At 40.5% G+C, this 22,327-nt stretch overlaps 1 protein-coding gene across 1 annotated transcript; it reads left to right on the forward strand.

Moving 5' to 3' along the window:
- The first annotated feature begins 1,064 nt into the window (after positions 1-1,064).
- On the forward strand, positions 1,065-20,947 carry LOC129188864 (ras-related protein Rab-3A). Its single transcript, XM_054789950.1, has 5 exons — positions 1,065-1,119; positions 10,279-10,503; positions 13,956-14,074; positions 15,385-15,509; positions 16,255-20,947. Exons 2-5 carry the CDS (start codon positions 10,279-10,281, stop codon positions 16,443-16,445), a joined length of 660 nt encoding a protein of 219 aa, XP_054645925.1. The 5' UTR covers positions 1,065-1,119; the 3' UTR covers positions 16,446-20,947.
- Positions 20,948-22,327: the final 1,380 nt, after the last annotated feature.

Raw genomic sequence — 22,327 nt, forward strand, 5'->3', positions numbered from 1 at the left:
TCAACACCATTAAACCTAACCGATTTTATCTTCATATCCAGTCAGTTGAACTCGTTGAGCTATTATTCGTTATTATCCTAGCCTATTACTCTGCTGTATTAACTGCACTTCTAATTGAAACTACATTGGATTTGGAAGAAGCAGAATGCTGAGAACCGCAATGTCTGACATCATTTATCCTGAATTTATTTAAATATTGTTATAAAGGAATACCTTAGTGGCTGATATAATTTGTCCTGAATTCATTCAGTTACATTATACATATATTTATTTACAAATATATGTACAATGTTTTTGTCAGTTTCATGTATAATATTCTGTATCTGCTTACTCATTATGCCAGGGTTGTCCAAAGTGCGGCCCGGGGGTCATTTGTGTTCATCCATGAGCCACGACACAACAAAAATGTAACAATAAACATCCAAAATGGGGGGAAATTAAGCAAAAAGGCACAATAAAAAGAGAAAATGCTCAAATGTTGATACTAATAACTACTGTAATAACACAAAGCTTGTCTCTAAATACATACAGCATATAACAGTTTTGCTGCCTTTTAACAAATATCAAGGTGCCTCATTGTGCCTGCGATGTTCTTTAATATAACCCCACCTCGTGACCTTGATGCTTTTGCAATATTTATATCTGAAATAATAATATTGTGCAGCTGTGGTTACTGACCTCTTCATCAGTAACTCAGTCCCTCCAGCAGCTCTCATCAATAAAAGATGTCATGTGTGTATTTCCAGTGCAGCTCTTGATTGGTCAGGTGGACTGTTCATCTTTGCGCCACCGTGTGGTTCCACTGTAAGTACAGCCGAAGGAGTGACGGAAACTGGCCTACCATACAAAGTAAAAGCTACGGGTGACATAACTGCGATTCATCTTAAACAATACATCACTCTATCACGTTTCGTGTTCGAAAAATATCCAGGGGGCTACTTGAGATATACAATATAAAAACACCGCAGTCTAAATGTCACATTCATTCTTAATAAAATTAGTCATGTCTTGTTTTGAAAGTTTGAACCGGATGTAGTTGACTGTATTTTTTGTATTTATATTAGTGGTGTCTGCGGATGCAGGACTTGCTGGACAGCAGCCGGATAGAAATCTACAAAGGTGGGATTAAGACTTTTTTTTAAATGTTATAACGCCGCTACATAAAATCAACCACTCCGTAAATGTATATATTTTAGTAGGATTGACCATATAATACCTCGTTCATCAAAATAGACAGCAAACAATTCAGACCATGCCCATAAGAGGTTGGCTTTAGAACAGCTGTTTCGGTAGCAAAAAAATATAATATAAATGCATATTAATATAAGCTGTTCTATTTGTCGACTGGATATCGAAGGCACGTGCTGATGGTTTTAAAGGTCTGTGGAGTGATGCGGGGGAGAAAAAAGGCGTTTCACTGACCTGATGATACCAATCGGGTTGATGGGTCCTAATTGATCTGTCGCCTGAACAAAAGAAATTATTACTCCTTACGGAGCGACAGTATCGATATTCTTTTTTTATGATTAGGCGCGATGAGGTCTTTATTGTTCACTTTAAAGTATATGAAACAAGACTGGATGATACAGGCAGTATTGTGATATTACATTATTATTTGGTGCAATTCAGTGAGATACAGTATATGGGGCGTTTTTATTCTTTATATCCTTTCATATTCCTTATTGTCATATTTATGTCACAGTTTGTAACACAATAACTAGATGTTACAACATAATGATATATAGAGAAGAGACATAAGCAAAATACTACAAATATACTGCAGATGCTACACATAGTTGGCTGTGAGTCTTATTATTATACTATTATCATAATAAATTCCAAAATTAACCATAGACCAATATCGGAGTACATTACAAGTCTTTAGGATTCCGTTATTACCGTTTGATGGTATAATAAAGTGAGGAATTAACAATACTATTGTTATAATGATTCATTTTTAGTTGCCACCAATCACGCAGGTATAGTGCCTCATAGTGAAGTGTGGACCGTCCATTTTGAACACCCACTTAATGGAACCAAATATGGTTCCTTGCCTGATAAGAGGTGCCAGTTGACAAACGCACGTTCTTTCTTTCATGTCAACGGCCGTCTCGCAACAAAAGTAGGTTCTCGAAATCCAAAATCAGAGCGTGAAGATCTGCAGTCAACAACTGCATCGCACAGTGGATTGGATTTTATATCGCGCTTTTCAAGGCACCTAAAGCGCTTCACAATGAAGTGAACCCATTATTCATTCACACCTCAGTCACACACTGGTGGTAAGCTACATCTGTAGTCACAGCTGCCCTGAGGTTGCCTGACAGAAACGTGGCTGCCTACGGCCTCTCCGAGCACCACCAAACATTCATTCACATTCGCAGTAGTTGAATCAGTGAGTACGTTTACATGCAGTCAATAATCAGATTAAGGTTAATATTCCGGTTTCTGAAACATTCGGAATAACCGGTTTACATGCGTGGCGTGAAAGCAAAAGAAAAAAAAACCCACACGCACAATGTTTCGACGCACGATAAACGTCATGACGCAGTGCGCGTCATTTTTGCTTCTTCTTCCTGTAATCCAAAAACTAACAACACCGGCACGGCGGGTAATGGACGCCTTTGTTTGCGTTTTGGTGCTGGTACTGTTCCACCACCGGCACATCTGTCTCACTTTCTTCATTAATGGAAAGCGAGAACGTGAAGAAATAGGAAATGGAGCCGGAGCTGTGCCATCCATAGCCATGCTTTTTCCCCAGAGGCCCCCCGGACACTTTTGAAGATCCGTTCGTACAAACCCTGCCTCGCGTACCTTCTTGCTCACCTTCTGATAGATTTCGCTATGGCGGTATACTTTCTAGCGTCAATAAATGACATAACGTTACTGTCTTTCACCACACTAACGAGGTGGTTTGTTTCCCCCTCACTCAAAAAGCGTGGGGCTTTGCGTGTCGTCATGTTTACAAGTAGTTCCTGCCAAAGACACAAGATTCGTTTCGATCCAGACAGGCGTACACATGACCCGATTTTCGGGCTAGAAAAGGAGTAACCCAGGGGTAATATTCGGGTTTTTCAAAAGCCGGAATATGAGCATATTCCATTTTTTCAAAAGCCGGAATATGAGCATATTTTGTTTTTTCAAAAGCCAGAATATGAGCATATTCCAGTTTTTCAAAAGGGTTATTGGTGTTTACATGGCCTTGCTAATAATCCGGTTATGATAGCGTTGACTGCATGTAAACGTACTGACTATGACCAACATACCATTACCATTTCTTGAAAACAGACCTGCAGTCAACATCAGAATTGTGAAAAACAGAGTCAGTATCCAGCGTGTGGATTTATCATGTATGATAGAACAAAGGACCAAAAAAGTTGAATCAAGATGACACGTATGAGCAATTTGACAAATACTACCGGGTTTTGAAATATGTGAATACAGTGCAGATATTCAGGTGCACACCGGGCTGTGTTTTTTTTCCCCACAGAGACCACCCTGAACAACCTGCAGCGCTTGTAAAAAAAACCCCAAAAAAACACAGCTCCCCACAGAATTGCTCTGCTTTTCTGTTTGCTGTGCAGAAGAGAGAGAAAAAGATGAAGCAGGGCTATTTTTAGCTTCCCCTCCTCTCATCTGCAACCACGCGCTTCCTAGAAAAGGAGGCACATGATTGGAGGGAAGGGGGGGGGGACGCCATCTCAGACAACCTGAGAGGACAGCATCTGCATTGCAAGCGCTGATGCGATGTGTGTTACATCATTTGTAGGCGCACGAGAGAAGGGTGCAAGATACAGTACGTCATTTCTCTCTGGCCGACCTCTGACATGTGATATTCCGACCTAACTTCAACTGCTGGGGTGATACTGCCCCTTATGGATGATTTGATCAATTATGTCCACACTGCTTAAAAAAAGGATGCAAGGGCCACTTTGATACTTTGTAAACCAACACATGCGGATATGCTAAGAAGCTATATGTAGCTCAAAGAAAAACTGCATTTCACCTTTGTAATATATCTGTAATATAGGTGAAATGCTACTAAAAATTATGTTTTTTCTACAATAATACGAGTTTATTCTTGTAAAATTGGCACTTCTGTTCTTCATTCGAATATGACTGATATTTTGACTTTATTCCCGTAAAATTACAGCTGTTTCTTCCATTTCTGCTGATTTTTTAAATTTTTCAACTGTTTCATTTCAGCTTTCCTCTTGTAAATGTTCTTCTCTCAATTATAACTTTATATCTTTTTTAAAAAATAATGTATTTTTTCTTTATTTCAACATTGTTACTGAAATGATATTTTTCCTCATTTTACAAGTTTATTCTCTTTTTTTTTTTATTAGAAATCGATTTTTTTCCTCATAGTATTTTGACCTTATTCTGGTCAAATTTCTGCTGTTGCTTTTTTTTTTGTATAATTTTCCAAATATTTCAACTTCTTTTCTCCTGATATTTTGACTTTATTCCCATTTTCCCCCAACCTAAGTTTCCAAAAATTGCAACTTTATTTATTGTTTTGGACTTAAAAAATAATCATATTTCAACACCATGCTACTAAAATGACATTTTTCCTCATACTACTACTTTATTCTTGAGAAATTATGACTATTTTTTCCTTGCTAGATTACAACTCTTCTCTTAATATTTTGACTTTTGATTGATTTACCCATTTTGGCTGCTGTTGTTTTTTTTTTTTTTAAGTTTCCTTGTGAAATTACATGCCGATAAAATCACAGCCGCGGGCAGCAAATGGACCCCGGGCCATACTTTGGACACCCCTGGTCTAATGGGACGTCATCCTCTGCACACATTGCTGCAAAATCTTTAACAAACTGTAATGGGCACGCTTGCGGTTAAGGAAGACATAGTCACCGGTGTCGTTTGGGCTTGGCCATACAGCACAGGCCAAAGGTTTGGACGCACACAATACAACCCCGTGGTCCCAACCCCATTAATAAGGCAAGAAATTCCACTTCGAGTAACCCTGACAAGGCACACCTGTGAAGTTAATTATTTCGAAAAGAAATAGGCAACAATGAGGAGCAGCGAGGAGGACGCTGTCAGGAGTCCTCAGCAGGGAGGTGAGGTTGAACCGCCAGTCTGCAGAAAGGCAGCCGGCGCTGATTAATGAAATGAGCCCGACTCCCTGGCAGCAGCACTTAAGACCACATCAATGCAGCTCGACTCTCGTCAATCCTCTTTAGGCGACAGCTTTAAAGGCGCACCTTATGATGTCATCATCCAGGGCAGACACTCGATTTATGAGTGGTTTAAAAAGCACGACTACGACAAAAAAAACCTCCATTGTCTCACAGGAGCTTGGTGATACAAGTCGCTGATACGTGCAGAATTGTCTTTTGTTTCGTCGAGAACTGTCGGATGACGTGTAACGTATATAAACGAGGTGTTGGCAAGACACGATTGTCCTGCTGCTCACTTGCGTTGCCAGATGCAGTCGCCCCTCGCAACATCGACTAATTATCCTTCTATCGCGGGTTTTCAAAAAAATGAATGAGCTCTTTCAATCTCAGCCATTTTTCAAAAGACAACCCCTTCTGCCATTTTAGACGATTTTGGCCGATCTTTTATTGTGCTACATGGCTACATAAACATGGAACCTACCAAAAGAAAGTTTGTTTCTATATTTTTCCGTTCTTAGCACTCAGCAGTAGAACACAGGCAAGTTTCGGGGAAATATCAATTGCCGACTAAAAAAGGGAGCAAACCCAGCTTTTTGTGAAAAGATACATTTCAAGCATATCTTTAACTTTGACACAAATGTGTTGCTTTTGTGACAGCTCGAATATCTAAAACGACTGTACCCCAACATAAACAACAAAAAAAGGGTTGTTTTGACATGAAAATAATTTATTTACAAATATAACGCCGTGAACTATTGACAATTTTCACATTTGGAAATGAATGTTTTTTCCATTCAAATTCACATGCCGAGCTTTTGTGAAATACACTTCTGCCACCTTGTGGACGTTTTTATGGCATAAATCCGCTTTAAAAGTGACGTCTATTAGTGTGCAGTTGCATCATCACCTCTTTTTGCCGCCTGTCACGCAAAAAAACCCCGTAAAAGACGCTTTGGGATCGGGCGTTCGGGTTTATATAAGCATATAAATACGTGTTTGGTATTGAATGAGTGAATAAATAGTCGCCGTTTTGTGGTTGACTGTGGCGTATTAGTCTAAAAATATTGAAAGACAAAGGTATATGTAGTATTATGGCCACTAGGTGTCAGTATTGTTGCGACAAGACGTTAGATTACCATCACGCTGAATGGAGTCAGTCATGGCATGTCCTACATAATAGATAAAAGAAGTTCTCCTCCCGTTCAGTGTGGAAGTGGTAAGTTTTTGGCTTTGTCGTCCTTCCCCACTCCGTTTTAAACCATCCATCCATCCATTTTTGATACCGCTTCTCCTCTTTAGGGTCGCGGGGGCATGCTGGAGCCTATCCCAGCTGACTTCGGGCGACAGGCGGGTACACCCTGGACTGGTCGCCAGCCAACCGCAGGGCACATATAGACAAGCAACCATTCACACTCACATTCATACCTATGGACAATTTAGAGTCGCCAATTAACCTGACATGCATGTTTTTGGATGTGGGAGGAAACCGGAGTACCCGGAGAAAACCCACGCACGCACGGGGAGAACATGCAAACTCCACACAGAAATGCCCAAGGGAGAATCGAACCCAGGTCTTCCCGATCTCCAGACTGTTACTGTGCTAACCACTAGACCACCCTGCGGCCCTCTGTTTTAAACCCTTTCTTAAATTTAGAATAGAGTAAATAAATTGGAGGCTAACTAGTTAGCTGGCTGGCTTGCTAATGGCCATCTCTTGTGTCCCTACAGTGATCCCGTAGCCTGTGCATTACAGTTGAGCAATGAGTTGTAAATAAAGAATAACAGGAGTGTCAAGGTGACTACTGGAGTGTTCATGTATTTAGAAAGCCATAAAAAGGTTTTTTATGCTCTAACTACGAAAATATTGAAGCCTACTCCGCGGAACAAGGGTAATTTTCTGCGGCTAGTAAAACTATACTGCTATATAAAGGGTCAAGGATTGTCGAGAATCCCAAGCATGAGTTTCGGTGCCTCTCGAGCTGAGTAAGCAGTTTGTGCAACAGCAACATGAGAAGATACATATTTAATAAGACTGTCCTCACTCAACTTTGGCTGTGATCAAGCGTGACCTGACTTCCTGCAGAGCCACTGGGTCTTGAGTCTGCGGTCTACTGTAGGCTGCAATTTGGATTTCAGTGTTTTTTGGCCACCAGTTTTCTGCAAGGGTGACTTTTTACTGAAATGACAGGTGTGGTGACTCTGTTGATGTTGGATGCTGTTGTAAAAGTTTCAACATGTGGAATATTTTACATCAGCTTGGGGGAAAGAGACATTCTTTGCGTTTGAGTTTTTGTTTCAAATTGGACGTTGAAGAAAAAACATAGTAAATAGTAAATATAGTAGTATGTAGTAAATTATGAACAACAGTGCAAGCAGTATTTCCGTTTGGTTTTAGCTTTTTTGGGGGTGCGGGGGTTCCACTAAAAAACAGCAAAGTGATGTAAACATACCAGCCTTTAAAGGGTTAAACCCCCGGAATATTATTTATATGTGATGTGTATATGTCAGCCCTGCGATTGGCCAGCGACCAGTCCAGGGTGTACCCCGCCTCTCGCCCAAAGACATCTGGGATAGGCTCCAGCGTACGTGACCCAATTGAGGATAAGCGGCATAGAAAATGAATGGATGGATGGATGGATGGATCGATATGTTGGCATTGTTTTCTGTAGGACCGTAATCTATATGTGGTGTTGGAATGAGGGCGTCTAATTTGCATAACTGGTCATGACTAGGCCTGTCACGGTAAGATTATTGTGCTACAAATTATCGTCGATATTAAATATTATCGCAACATTTATTAGACAGTTTTTTCCATTCATTGTAGTCATGAGAGGTGTCATTCACATTTGAACCACTGGATGGCACTCAAGTATTTAGTCTACGCCGGTGTAGCTGTGTGAGACATTAGCCTGACGCAGAAGTTGCCTGTACGTATGTTTTTGCAATGTAGCCAGCGACGCTGTCTACTCTGTGGGTGTGCGCCATTTTCAACTGTTTTGTTTATATTTGCCAAGCCAACGCCTCAGTAAGCGTTGACTGTCGGTCGGGACGAAGGCTCTGCTGCCCGAGCACCTCCATCAGTGTTTTTTTTTTTCCCCCAGTTGAGAAAACTGTCCGTGTCAGGCGCTCACCGTGTTCATAGGTAGTAACGAGCATAGAATAGCTAGTAGCTAGTAGTCCCGCCTCCACAAAGAATGAGATGAGAGCCTACTATCTCCGTTCATTCCACTATAAAACCAGAGTGGACCCTCTTGTCATCCAGCCTGTGTGTCACAGATAGACAAGCAGACATGTATACATACATGCACATGTCAATTTATCGAGGGCGTCATAATTATCAACCTCTTTTGTTTTTTTTAAATCGATTATCGTGACTCGTCATGACACAAAACTCCAGCCAGAGTGGGGATTTTTTTAAACTATGACTCTGGAGCCTGTGGGCGGGTAAAACTGATCATTTTAGTTCGTGTCATACGAAATGTGCGACTCTGTCTCATGTTTTTCAACTTTATTTAAACAACAGAACATGACGTTATTGACTGACGGGTTTTGGTTTGATGCGTGACGCGTGCATTGTAGCATTCCTTAAAAAAGCATTCATGGTGTTTTCTGTGCTCTGTGTATGTGTGCGCTGATTTGAAAGCCAATGTACGTGACATTGTACATCTACTGTCTCACTATATTGATGAACAGGGGCGTTAAAGTGTGGGACCAGGTCAGTTGTGGTAAAAACTGGTTTAAAAAAAATGATAATAATCATAATATGAATGCAGTACGTGCTATTTTGACAGTAGTTTTTGGGAAGCTGACATTATTTGCCGTTAGGAATTTCCTTTAACTTAATAGTCAGATGTTTGTTTACTTGATGGCTTTAGTTGTTTAGTAAATGTAAGCACGGTGATTAAAAAAAAGAAAAGAAAAGAAACTGAGACCTGAAGACACGCAGTGTAAATGAAGTCTTAGGTCAAAGTGACCACAACAAAAGAGTGGCGTGGTCGGAGCTTCGTTCTTCCCTTTTGGGTTTGTGCTTCTTCATGATTTATGCAGCGTCTCTGTGTTTCTTCATGTAAACCGATAGGCAGGCGCAGTTGTTTTGCTTTGTGCTTTTCGTCTCTCACCGTTCTAGTGTTCCGCTGCAGCCAGTTAAGATAATACTCTAAGTACAGAGCAAGCCGCTGGAACTCTGGCGGGAGTCTGAATGCCAGGCCGAAGTCAAAATCTTCTCAAGGTCTCCTGGTTGCCGCCGTTTTGTCCTTCCAATGCTATGTGTCACGCGGTTTTGAGACAGTTGCTATGTCTGCTCACACAATACGGGGTGGTAGAAAGTTGGTCATGACAGATCTAAAATGGTTAAAACTAACTAACATTGGAAGTCTTCTAAGGTTGCCCTTAATTACCGGAATATCAGATGTTGTTGATTCAGGAGAGGGATAACAAGGGATGTCCTTTACATGAGGGTCGCCTACACGAATATTGAAATATTGAAGGATAATAATGTGTTCGATGACCAAAAAAAAAAAAAAAAGTGTTGTCCACCTGAGAGAGCAGAATATAACATGCTTGATCACCCTGAGGGAAAAGCCGAGCCTGTGGCTCACCTTTCCGACGCTCCCTCCGCAACCAAACGGCTGTTTATGCTTGGACTGATCGATGACGAGCTTTTTTTCCATACAAACAGGAAGTCGGTGTCGTGTCTCATTGCCCGTTTTGCAACAGATGCCCTTCCTGTGCCGAAAGCACTTACAAATGTGAAAATCACATGATGGCATGACAATGGCAAAAATCATCATTGATCATGAATCTGGTTTAGCTTGACTGATTTTCACCATTTGACGCGTGTTCTCCCTTAGCGAATCAGGACACAGAACAGAATGCGTTCATACGCTGTAAAAAAAACCCAACAACAACAACAAAAAAAATGCTTTACTGTAAAAAATTGAACACAAAAAAGATCAGTGTAATAACGAGGCCGCGTAAAGTGAACCGCATTAGCGAAACACTACATACAAAATGCATTACATGCCTCATTTACAGTCTTTAGGCCGCAGTCTTCAGGCACTGTTGACTTTTGCTGCTAAAACATGTGGCATGGGGTCAAATTAAGGCCTTACCTTTTTCCCATGTCTGTCCACAGATGGCCTCGGCAACAGCAACCTACGGACAGAAGGAGTCCTCAGACCAGAACTTCGACTACATGTTTAAGATCCTCATCATTGGCAACAGCAGTGTGGGCAAAACCTCCTTCTTGTTCCGTTACGCCGATGACTCCTTCACACCCGCCTTCGTCAGTACGGTGGGCATCGACTTCAAGGTGAAGACCATTTACAGGAACGATAAAAGGATCAAGCTGCAGATCTGGGTAAGGCTTCAATGCGAGTGAACGTAGCATGCTTGAAGTCATATTGCAAATGTGCTGGCGAGGAATGATTTTTGTTTTATTTCTGGTGGCGTATACTGATGTTCTTGCATGCTCATGCATACTGTGGAACCCACTTATGCTGCCAACCTGTCTACTGTATAGCGAACAGCTCATTAGAGTCCTGGTCCGCCCTGTTCTTCTTATCACTAAAAGTGCCCGTTTGTCCATCCGTAGGGATCATTTCTTGAAAACGGTTCTGTTTATGTCGACGTGTCATCTAGTATTGTTGACGTCATCATTAAAACGTGCACACAGAGACCTCCTGTTCAGTGCAAAATAAGCTCAAAAATATCGATCCATAGGGATCATTTCTTGAAAGCGGTTCTGTTTTTGTCGACGTGTCATCTAGTATTGACGACGTCATCATTAAAACGTGCACACAGAGACTTCCTGTTCAGTGCAAAATAAGCTCCAAAATATCGATTCATAGGGATCATTTCTTGAAAACAGTTCTGTTTATGTCGACGTGTCATCTAGTATTGACGACGTCATCATTAAAACGTGCACACAGAGACTTCCTGTTCAGTGCAAAATAAGCTCCAAAATATGGCAGTATTAACACAGATTCTACCATAGCACCTAAAAACCAAAATAAGATTTACAACATGTACGCATGTTCACACGTGGTAACCTTGCGTGCTTTTGTTATCCAGGTAGTTTCAAATTAAGTCGCTGCATGACGTGCACCTCCAAAAAAAAAATCCTTGCTCGTAACGCGGCTGTGATCGGTCGGCTTGTAGTAGATTATTTCCGGTGTGTATACAACTCGTTCAGGGGGCGGACAGCCCGCCTCCGCAAACGCCTCCTCCCGCCGATTTTGGATCGACATTTGCAATAAAAACAACTGCTGTCGCGCGTCGAATAGTTCCGGTTGCAGTAACACTCCCCTGCGCACTTTATTTCCTGTCGAAGGAAGCTAACAAGATAAATAGTCGGTTGGTAACAGAATTGACGTCACGTCACGAGTTCAAGCCTGACAAAAGAGAGGGGTCTCCAATGTGCGGCACAGGGGCTTGTTGTTGCGATTGCCCGACGGTACATTATAGAAAAATAAATTTTAAAAATTTAAAAATTTAACCAAAAAAACTGAAAAATTAGGGAAAATATAATAATAAATTAATAATTTTTTTAATAAAATTTGAAAATAGAACAAGAAGTAATGACACTTTTCTTTAAATACGTATCGCACAAAATTTAAACAAATATACACAAATAAGCTTATATAAAAAGAAAGCTTCAGTCATCGAAATTGACGTGGTTTTAATTGACTGAATTCCACAACACTGCAGTCAACTAAATGACAGTACATGTTGCCAAGTAATATAAAAACACATTTTGAAAGTTTCCTTGAAGCCACCTTTATTTAGGCCACCTGTAAAGCATCTCAACAATAACATTCATAATAAAAAGCAGCCCTGCTCCCAATGAATATATCAAAACGTCAAGCATTTCAAACTAAAATTAATTGTTCTATTATTTGGCCTGAAATTGGAAAAAAAAAAAACGCTGTCTGAGATGGTATTTTATTTTATCTTCATGAAAACTAACAGAGTGAGCCAAACGGCTTTTCCCCAAGCCAGTCAGAGCTTTTTTTCTTGTCACTCACACTCACACACCAGTCACCTGCAGAGAGGCGGCCGTGATTCAGGCACACACTGTGACGCAAAGGATGAGCTACGATGCTTTCAAGCATCTTTTTAAGGTAATGGTGATGAATGAAGCCACTGTCTGACTCATCCAGCGGCTGTGAGTATGACATTACTGAGCGAGTCTGACAGGCCGCACTGGAATAGAGTTGATTTTGTGTGAAATGTGCAGTTCCATTGCACACGTTAAGCCGATGTGCCTCACATTTTCACTGCACTGCTGTTCCATGGCAATCTACCAGTTATTTTGCTAAAAAGATTCACTATGTCTTTAAGAAATTATGTATTTCCCCCAGAAACGCGTTTTGAAAAACCGGGGTGGTCTTATATTCAGGGTCTTCTTATGTTAGGGGTCGTATTATGTGTAAATAAAGTCCAAGTACTAAATAAATGACATGATAGTTGTGTAAGATGTGTTGCTTCTGTTGGCTCACGGAACAAGCGAAACAGAAATGCCCCCAACTGGTGTGTGGTTGTGAGATTGCTCCATGTGTTATTAGGCTATTGTAGCTTCTATGCATGTAAAACATTTTTGCTCCTGTAAATGTAGCTTCAGGCTCCAAAATGTCGTGTAAAGCGCCCGTGGTTATCTTTACTGTATACGCTCCAGTTTTCTTAAAGATAGGTACACAGGACGTGTGTACGTTTTCCTCTGTTGTCAGCCTTTTCCAGGTCTTGCCTTCAGGAAGCAAGGCACAATCAGCCAATCAGAAAGAGAGCAGGATGACCGACGCTGCTCTCCCCTTCCCCCATTACTAGACATCTCTGAGAAAATAGCCTCACTGACACACACACACACACACACACACACACGCAAAATTCCCACCCCGCCATTTCAGCAACGCTCTCAGTTGAAGTTGCTGAAACTGCTTTGAGCTCAATATGTGAACCAAGTACATCATTTTTAAAGTGTTATACATTTGCATGTCATTATGCACACAATCCGTCTCGATGATGAACGCCGTGCATCTTATATAACGACGCCTACACTGACATTTTCGTAGCGCAAATACAGTGGATGTAAAGTGCATCAGCACTGCGGCGCTCTAAAAATAGATGTCTTAATATTCTTGGAATCTGAGGGAGAGATCGCATTTGATTCACGCAAATGAATTGTTCTGATCGCGTTAACTGTGTCGTGTTTCGCTGTGATTCGGTGTGGCGTCACCCCAGTGTGCAAGGACACGGCGGCAGTTTGGCACAAGATAAGATAAGATAAGATATCAAAGAAGGCAAGGCAAACATAAGACTCACCACGGGAGGTGGAAACAGGGCAGAAACGGAGAATAACATAAGACATAAGAAAACAACTAAATAAACCTGCAACTAGCAGAAGCCCTAAAACTAAATAGAACCCTTATTGCAAATCAAAGACAGGTGCGCTCCCCAGTTACCTCTAACCAGAGTAAAGGTAATGCATTCAGTCCAAACGGGAAACAAAATAACAGCACCAGAGCAGGAAATAATGTCAGAAAAAGACATAGCCCAACCCAAAAGTCCAAACTGTCTGAAAAATAATAAAAATAATAACAAAAACTGTCATGTTGTTCACATTTTCACCTTTATTTCCTATTTTACCTTCCGTCTCTCACTCACTACTTCCGGTGTTTGGCTATTCTTACATGTTTGTCAATTGTTAGCCCTAGCTATACCGTGTTTCCTCCTTGGTTATTTTGTGTGACACTTATGCCACGGAAAGTGTTTTGTACTTCTTTTTTATACAAATCGCTCTGTTGTGTTTTCAAGGACACGGCGGGTCAGGAGCGTTATCGCACAATCACTACAGCGTACTACCGAGGAGCCATGGGCTTCATCCTCATGTACGACATCACCAACGAGGATTCCTTCAATGCCGTCCAGGACTGGTATGTGACAAGGAGCTCTTTTGTTTTAGCGGCAAACTTGACAACGCTGTAATGCCGGGGTGTCCAAAGTGCGGCCCGGGGGCCATTTGCGGCCCGCGGCTGTGATTTTAGCGGCCCGCAGCACAGTCTAAAAATGTCATTTAACAAGGAAAGTTGAAAAAAAACAACAGCAAAAATGGGAAAATCAGTCAAAAGTCAAAATATTAAGAGAAGAGTTGTAATCTAGCAAGGAAAAAAAAGACATAATTTCACAAGAATAAAGTAATAATATGAGGAAAAATGTCATTTTAGTAGCATGAAGTTGAAATATTAAAGAAAAAAAAGTTTTATTTTTGTTTTTTAAAGTCCAAAAGAATGAATAAAGTTGTAATTTTTGGAAACTTAGGTTGGGGGAAAATCTATAGCATGGAAATCAAGTCAAAATATTAGGAGAAGAAAGTTTAAATATTCGGAAAATTATACAAAAATAATCAACAGCAGAAATTTGACCAGAGTAAAGTCAAAATATTAACAATTTTATATAACAACAATTTTCTAATGATAAAAAAGTTGCAATTTTATGAGCATATAGTTGTAAAATGAGGAAAAATATCATTTTAGTAACAATGTTGAAGTAAAGAAAAAATACATTGTTGTTGTAAAAGATATAAAGTTATAATTACAAGAGGAAAATTTACAAGAGGAAACCTGAAATTAAATAGTTGGAAAATGTAAAACAAATCCAGCAAAAATGGAAAAAAAACGGCTGTAATTTTACGAGAATAAAGTCAAAATATCAAGAACAAAAGTCATAATCAAATGAAGAACAAAAGTCGCAATTTAACAAGAATAAACTTGTATTATTATTATGGAAGAAACGTCATTTTTAGTAGCATATCACCTGTATTACGAAGGTGAAAGGCAGTTTTTTCTTGAGCTACATATAACTTCTTAGCATATCTACATGTGTTGGTTTACAAAGTATCGAAGTGGCCCCTGCCTCCTTTCATTTTTCAGTATGTGGCCCTCGCTGGAAAAAGTTTGGACACCCCTGCTGTAATGGATGTCCAATTCAAAATCGTGTACCGTATTTTCTGGAGTGTAATTCGCACTTTGAATAGTTTGGATGGCCCTGCGACTTATAGTCAGGTGCGGCTTATATATAAAAATATATACCGTACAGTAATTTAACACGTGCTGTGGGGCGGTGGTTGTTTTTTTGTCGACACCTAGTGGCTGCAGTAAGTAAGTTCAGACTTAATCGGTAGTGCCTCTGCTGGTTGCTTCAGAATGTTATACACTCCTTAATATGCCATCACGTTTGTTCTCAGGTCCACACAGATTAAGACGTACTCGTGGGACAATGCCCAGGTGCTGCTAGTCGGGAATAAGTGTGATATGGAGGACGAGCGCACGGTGAGTGGAGAGAGAGGACGGCAGCTTTCTGAACATTTGGGTGAGTACGCGCCAACGCGTTGTATATGTGATTCCTTGTTGTGCGTTTGTAGGTGTAACGTGGTAAAGTAATCCCTCGTTTATCGCTGTTAATTGGTTCCACACCTGAAGTGTAGTCCTGTAGGATTCCTTATTTATGGAGTATTTTCTTAGAGCACAGAAAAGCTGTTTACGACGTTCTAAATACAGTTTTTGACATTATTAGAGCCCTCTAGACATGAAATAACACCCCTACAGTCAGCTTTACACTTGTAATACCCAATATAGTAGACAAATAAGACAAAATAAGCCATTTAAGACATAAATAAGACTCATGCTCTTGTGTGTTACTATAAATGTGTTAATTCAGCCATTTTTATGCTTGAAAATGCTCCAGTTAGGCAAACACTACATAACATTTGCTGAAATATGTATACGCCGTATTCAACCACAAAACAGCAGGATTTATTAGTTCATATAATATTGGAAAAAACGAGATAAGAGTGAAACCGCAAATTTCGAGCGCGAAGTGGGGGCGAGGGACGGCTGTATTGCTTATTATTTACAGACATTAATGACATGAAATCGCCTCCAAGTCATTTGTTCGCTATATTCCCAGCCATAACAATTTATTGCCACCATAATCGGTCACTGAAGGCCTGATTCTAATCTGATTATATCCCATTTCATGTGTTTTGTTCCTTTTGGAAGCAACAAAAGCAGCGCTAAAGGGTTAACCGCCACCAGTTCTACTTTCCTCACTCCAGGTTTCGAGTTCTTTGAGGCCAGCGCCAAGGACAACATCAACGTGAAGCAGACCTTTGAGCGTCTGGTCGACATTATATGTGAAAAGATGTCCGAGAGCCTGGACGCTGGCGATCCAGCCGTCACGGGGGCCAAGCAGGGGCCTCAGCTGACAGAGCAGCCTGCTCCACCTCACCAGGACTGTGCATGTTAAAAGATGACTGTTCCTCAAAGCTCGCCTCCTTCCTTCTCCCTCAACACCCTCCAAGTGGGTCCATTCTCCCATCATGTTTTTCATTCACTTTCCAGCTTCCCTTCCGAGAACCAGCCTGTAAACGGGTCTGAAATTTGCTAAGATCCGCTCTTGAGGTGTGCTCGTTGTACCTATTTCAGACTCTTTGCAAGCTCTGGTTCTTCAGGGTTCCCATCCTGTATTTTATTGTTCCTCTGTGTGTATTTAAAAGAAGGATTTGATGGCCATTTAAGTCCTTCTTATGTTTACAGTACCTTGTTTTATATTTGGTTTGGATCTGGCGCACGAGGCATCAGCAGTGGTGTCATGGGTTGTGCACTTGGCAGTAGGGTCGGACGATGCTGCAAATGTTGGTATTGATCCGAGACTAAGTAAATATGGGGCCAGTCTTGTCCATCTTGATACCGATACTTTTTCTTTTGATTTTTGCCTTTAATTTGACGACCATGAATAAAACACAGAACAAAGATTTTAGGTAAGCAAAAAAATTATTTTGTGAACAGTTCATAATGGCAGTCGTCCCTCATTTATCGCGATAACTACGTTCCAGACCCGACCGCGATAAATGAATTTCCATGATACAGGATTAAGTGTTAACAAATGGAATATTTTCGTAGTTACGGCATAGAAAACCTGTTTATGGTTTTCTAAATACAATTGTTAACATTATTAGAGCCCTTTAGACTTAACTTAACACCCCCATTACACTCCTATTATTCATTGTTCACACCGGACTGCGCAACTATTTTACAGGGACTCTGGAGGGCCGCTGGCAAGCAAGCTAGCGAGCTAACCGGTTAGCCTCAAATGTATTTCTTCTAAACTTACGAAAGGGTAAGAAGCCACAGGCTTACCACTTCCACACGGAATGGGAGGAGGACCTTTTTTCACTCTGCACCCATGGCTGGCGACATCGAATGCAAGGTAGGGTAATCACTTGCATTTCTATATGTTTTGACTAATAACAGACCATAGCCTGCCACGAAACAACGATAATTAACAAATTAATTTCTGAAAAACCGCAATAGAGTGATGGACGACTGTATTAATAAACAATGTAACAATATCAACAAAATAAAAGGATTCCCTTTCATTACATACAATTGAATAAGCAAAATAACGCAAAAAAAGCAAAAACTCCTATTTTCTCTCATTTAGATCCTTTGGCTTTTTGCCACAATATAAAAAAATGTAACAGTGTGAACAACACAACAACAAAATACAGATATTTGTGACCACACACATAGAAGAGAACTGAAAAATATCATATTCATCACGCTAGTATCGACCCGATAACGATACCACCAGTGTTTCCTATACATTTGTTTGCGGCGGGCCGCCACTACTGGTTGGCCCCTCGCTCATAATGGGACTGTCTGCGTAACTCCGCATGTTAACACACCTCATACGCACCTGGTCTGCCAGACAGTAAGAAGATGTAGCACGAGGGATCAATGTTGACAACTTGGTGATATTGTCGCTATATTATGCTGTACTCTTTAAAAAAAAAAAAAAAAAAAAGTGACTAACAACAAATGGAGACTAAAACGAAGAGGCTCTCAAAGGGAAGAAGATTGAACTGGTTTAGAGTGGCAAAGATATAGATGTGTATGTTCCAGTTAAAGAACACAGTTGGTCTTCTAGTTGGTGTGTTTACTTTATTATTATTTATTGACTCGCGAGCCACAATGGGTTAAAACATTTGGCAGAGGGGCCATCTTTATATAGGTGGCATGAAACCGAACTAAATACTTGCTCACGGTGCAACAAAACACAACAACACATCCACAGCAAGTCAATGGATCACATAAATCAACAAGTAAGCAGCAAACATAGCACGTAACCTAAAACTGTTAGTTCCAAATGCCCGCAAGGCATGCTGGGTAGTCCAGCTGCAACAACAATATGAACTTTTTTTGTAGAAGCTACAGATTGAATCTGACTATTTTGGCCACTCAAGCGTGCCACAACAGCGCCGCAAGTCACGTTGCCGGCTACAGTTTCCATGTTAAAAGTTTAAAAAAAGGAATTTAGAAATGCCCGGTGGGCCGCAGGCCGCAGTTTGCCCGCCCCTGTCATAGCACATAGCTGTGGAGTGTTAAAGGACCGCCGAACAAAGAGCGAAGACGTAATCCGTGACTAAAAACATTACAAAACAAAGACATACTGTAAACGTGTAAAAATTGACTTTCTAACAGAGTCTTGACATGAAAGCATGCATCGCTCTTCTGAACGAGCAGCGGGTGCTGCTGTGGGCCCCTCCTCCATCAATAAGCATTCACAGGCAGCTCCGTCTTGTTTGGGTCATGACAAAAAAAAAAAAAAATTGTCTCCCCTGCATTACAATGACATGAAAATGCGTCATGGACACGGATAAGCAAATTAGACGACGGCGTCATTACGGCACCCCCATAAATAGATTACAGTTTTATGGGAAGCACTTGGTATCAATATTTGAATCAGTACTTGGCAGGAAGGAACCATCCGGCGTCATCCTTTGATATGATCAGGTCTGAATACATGTCGCACATTATTGATACTGAAGGTATCAATTTTATTCAGCCTTTTTTTTTTTTTTTTTTTTAATTTCGTAATTTTTTTTTGTATTGCTTTTATTTGCATCAAGCGCTGGGTGGAAACCACAAGACAAAGCTGAGGCAAAAATAGCATTTAATTTCATTGATTTCAGATGTACCTATATATGAATATTGTGCAATACATGATATATGCAGGTGTGCATTTCCGGAAGTAAACTTTGAAGCGGTATGACGTTCCATGAGCATAGTGTTATACTGTATATCTATGAGGTCTTTGTTGTGAGGTTTGTTTGGACGGTTTGTGTGCAATTGTTTGGCGACTCCTCGCCTCACGTCCCTGTCGGTTTGGACTCGCGCAGCTTTGCTGAGATGCTGTGAAAAGACAGATTCCGCGTTTAAAAACGACACTTCAGATAGCGAGAATCCGTCAATCCGCAGAAGCCCTGCCGCTGTTAAAACTGTTGGAATGAGCTCATATTCATAGAGGACACTGTTGGGGCTTTTGGTGGATAATAAAGCTTCCCATTTTTGCTGAAATATTATAATAACACATTTAACTGTGATATTGCTTGTCACATTTTTTTAAATGCCTTCTATATTCACAGTTTGAGAGTTAATATACAGGTTCATCTCAAAAAAATTCGAATGTGGTCCAAAAGCTCTTCGATTTTGGTCACGTTCCGCATGACTGGACTTTTGGTTGGGTTATCGCTATTTCTGACGTTATTTCCTGTTCGGTGCTTTTATTTTGTTAGGTCTGTTTCCTGTTTGGACTGAATGCATTACCTTTACTCGGGTTAGACAGAGCTGGGGAGCGCACCTGTTTCTGAGCCCAGTACATTAGTTTTCCTTGGAGTGTTGCTCCCATGCTGAAATTCATGTTTTTGCATTTGCTGTACCTCCCAGCCTTATTTGTTGTTTTGCTACTTTCCCTTTTTGTGTGTCGTGCCGCTCCATGTGTGCTTTTCTTTTGTTAAATAGAGACTTAATCGGACCAACCTGCCATGTGCATGTCCTTGCAAACCTTAGCAAAACATGACAGAATGAACTAGCTGTACCTCAACTGTGTTAAATAGCGCCATAATTAGTCATAGGAGGCAGGTGTGCCCCGCTGCTAGCCTTCACTGAAGTCAAGGGGTGGAACTAACTGGAGGTAACAAAATAAAAGCACAAAACAGGAAATTCTCATGAGAACAGGCTCAAAAGATTGAGGGCAAAGCATGCAAAAAAATGTGGTTAATGTATTATTGCTTCCATCGCTCCATCCTTTCTATTTTGGGGCCCTAACATTGGCGTTGTAAACATGCCCATGCGCCAGTGATGATTTTTGATGCTAGTCATCAAATCGTGGGGGCTATTTTTGGATCCTACGTGGTGGTGACTGTTTCTTTTTCTGAACTGTTAAAATGATTCCCCTAGCTAATGTCTTCCTCTCTATATGAAGCGCATCTGTAAAAACTAAAAAATGTACCTTTGTGTTGACTGACTCAGGCTTGCAAAAAAAACAACAAATAGGCAGAGTAAAAAAATAAAAAAAAAAATGCTGGTGAAAACAAAAATAGCCATGTTCATTGCCGGGTCTGCTTGTTAATGAATGTGTCACTTGGTCACAAAGCAATACAGCACCTACAAGAACAGAAATGGGGGTTGCTGACGTTAGCGCTTGTACTAGAATGCAACAAGGTTGGCTTTTTGTCTCACTGCCTCATCAAACCCCCTTCAGTTTTGGGCCGATAAGGTGAAAGAATACAAGTATGCTGTGTGTGTTTTTATCTGTACTTTGTGGTAAAACAATAAAAGCATTGCGAACAGACAGAGCACTCTTTTGGTTTAGGATTTTCTGTGGGTTTACTCCAGGTACTTGTTTCCTCACACAGTCCAAAAACATTGGACACTCTACATCGGGGTGTGTCCAAAGCTTTTCTACGGTCACATAACTGAAAAATGAAAGAATGCAAGGGCCACTTTGATATTTTGTAATAGATATGCTAAGAAGTTATATATATAACGTATTTTAAGAAAAAACTGCCTCGTGTTTCCGTCAGACTACCCCAGGGCAGCTGTGTCTCCAGATCTAGATTACCACCACCAGTGTGTGACTGAGGAGTGGGTTGGCTTCATTGTGAAGTGCTTTGAGTGCCTTGAAAAGAGCTATAAAATGTAATCCATTATTATTGTTATTATTATATACAGTAGGTGAAAAAGCATATTCGTATTTTTACTGTTTTTTTTACATTTTCTAAATATTCCATCTTTCTTCTTACATAATCTTCCTACATTTTATTTTTATCATATTTTGACTTCATAATATTAAAACTTTTCCCCCAACCTAATTATCCAAAAACAACTTTATTTAGTTTTGTTTGTATTCTTGTATTGCGACTTTTTTTTTAATTACCTATTTTTAATATTTCAACTCTAGACTAGTAAAAATGACATTATTTTTCTCGTTAGATCACAACTTCTTTTTGTTAATATTGTAATGTCATTCTTGTAAAATGACTGTTTCCTTGTTAAATTCTGTTTTTAGAATGTACTGCAGGCCAACAAAAAAAACTGTCACATGCTGCAAATGGCCCCCAGAGCTGCGCTTTGGACAGCCCTTACTCTAAGTTGTCCAAAGGTGCAAATGTGAAGTAGTAGTAGTACTGTAGCGTTCACTGTGGGAACGGAACTGGAGGAGTCTGTTGGAAATTGAGCTTCACTGCTCTCAATTTTGTCGCATTTCGCTGGTTTCAGTTTTGAGTTCAGTCTGTACAGTACAGATAAACATTTCTGTCATGACAGAAAGTAATTGAGAACCACTGTGTTACGCCAATCTAGCACAAGTGTAGTCGAGTGGACTGGAACTGGAAGAGGGTCCCCCCCCCCGAAAGTTTAAATACGGGAAACTATTAAGATGGGAGTGCACCTGGGAAGAAAGGCAAAGGTTTCCTGGGGAAAAACGGGAGGGTTGACACAACAAAGGGCCTAGTGTGAGTACACATATCTTTGCAAAAACAAAATCTTGCATCAAAGATCATCACTTTCAGAGGGAGAAATACAGCAAACATGAAAATATAACATTTTAATGCAAGGTTCTTGAAGAGGACGTTTATGCGCATGATATCCTGACCTCGCGCAACTGCCAAGAAAAACTTGGCAAAGCTACTCAAGGGTTGAAAAGATCAGAAATGCTGGACGCTTCTCCCTACAATCTTGGGTTGGAGCAGACCAAAACTGGGAGAAAAGTCTTTCAGAGAAGAAGCCATGGAATTCTTCATTTCTGCAGGGTTTTTTCCGTTTTTTTGTGTATGCTTTTAAGTA

The sequence above is a fragment of the Dunckerocampus dactyliophorus genome, chromosome 10 (genome assembly GCF_027744805.1).
Source record: "Dunckerocampus dactyliophorus isolate RoL2022-P2 chromosome 10, RoL_Ddac_1.1, whole genome shotgun sequence".
Classification (NCBI taxonomy): domain Eukaryota; kingdom Metazoa; phylum Chordata; class Actinopteri; order Syngnathiformes; family Syngnathidae; genus Dunckerocampus; species Dunckerocampus dactyliophorus.

Coding starts and splice junctions, on each gene's coding strand:
- LOC129188864 (XM_054789950.1), top strand. CDS start 10,279: ATGGCCTCGGCAACAGCAACCTACGGACAGAAGGAGTCCTCAGACCAG. Junction 10,504..13,955: donor GGATCAAGCTGCAGATCTGG/GTAAGGCTTCAA, acceptor TGTGTTTTCAAG/GACACGGCGGGTCAGGAGCG. Junction 14,075..15,384: donor TTCAATGCCGTCCAGGACTG/GTATGTGACAAG, acceptor GTTTGTTCTCAG/GTCCACACAGATTAAGACGT.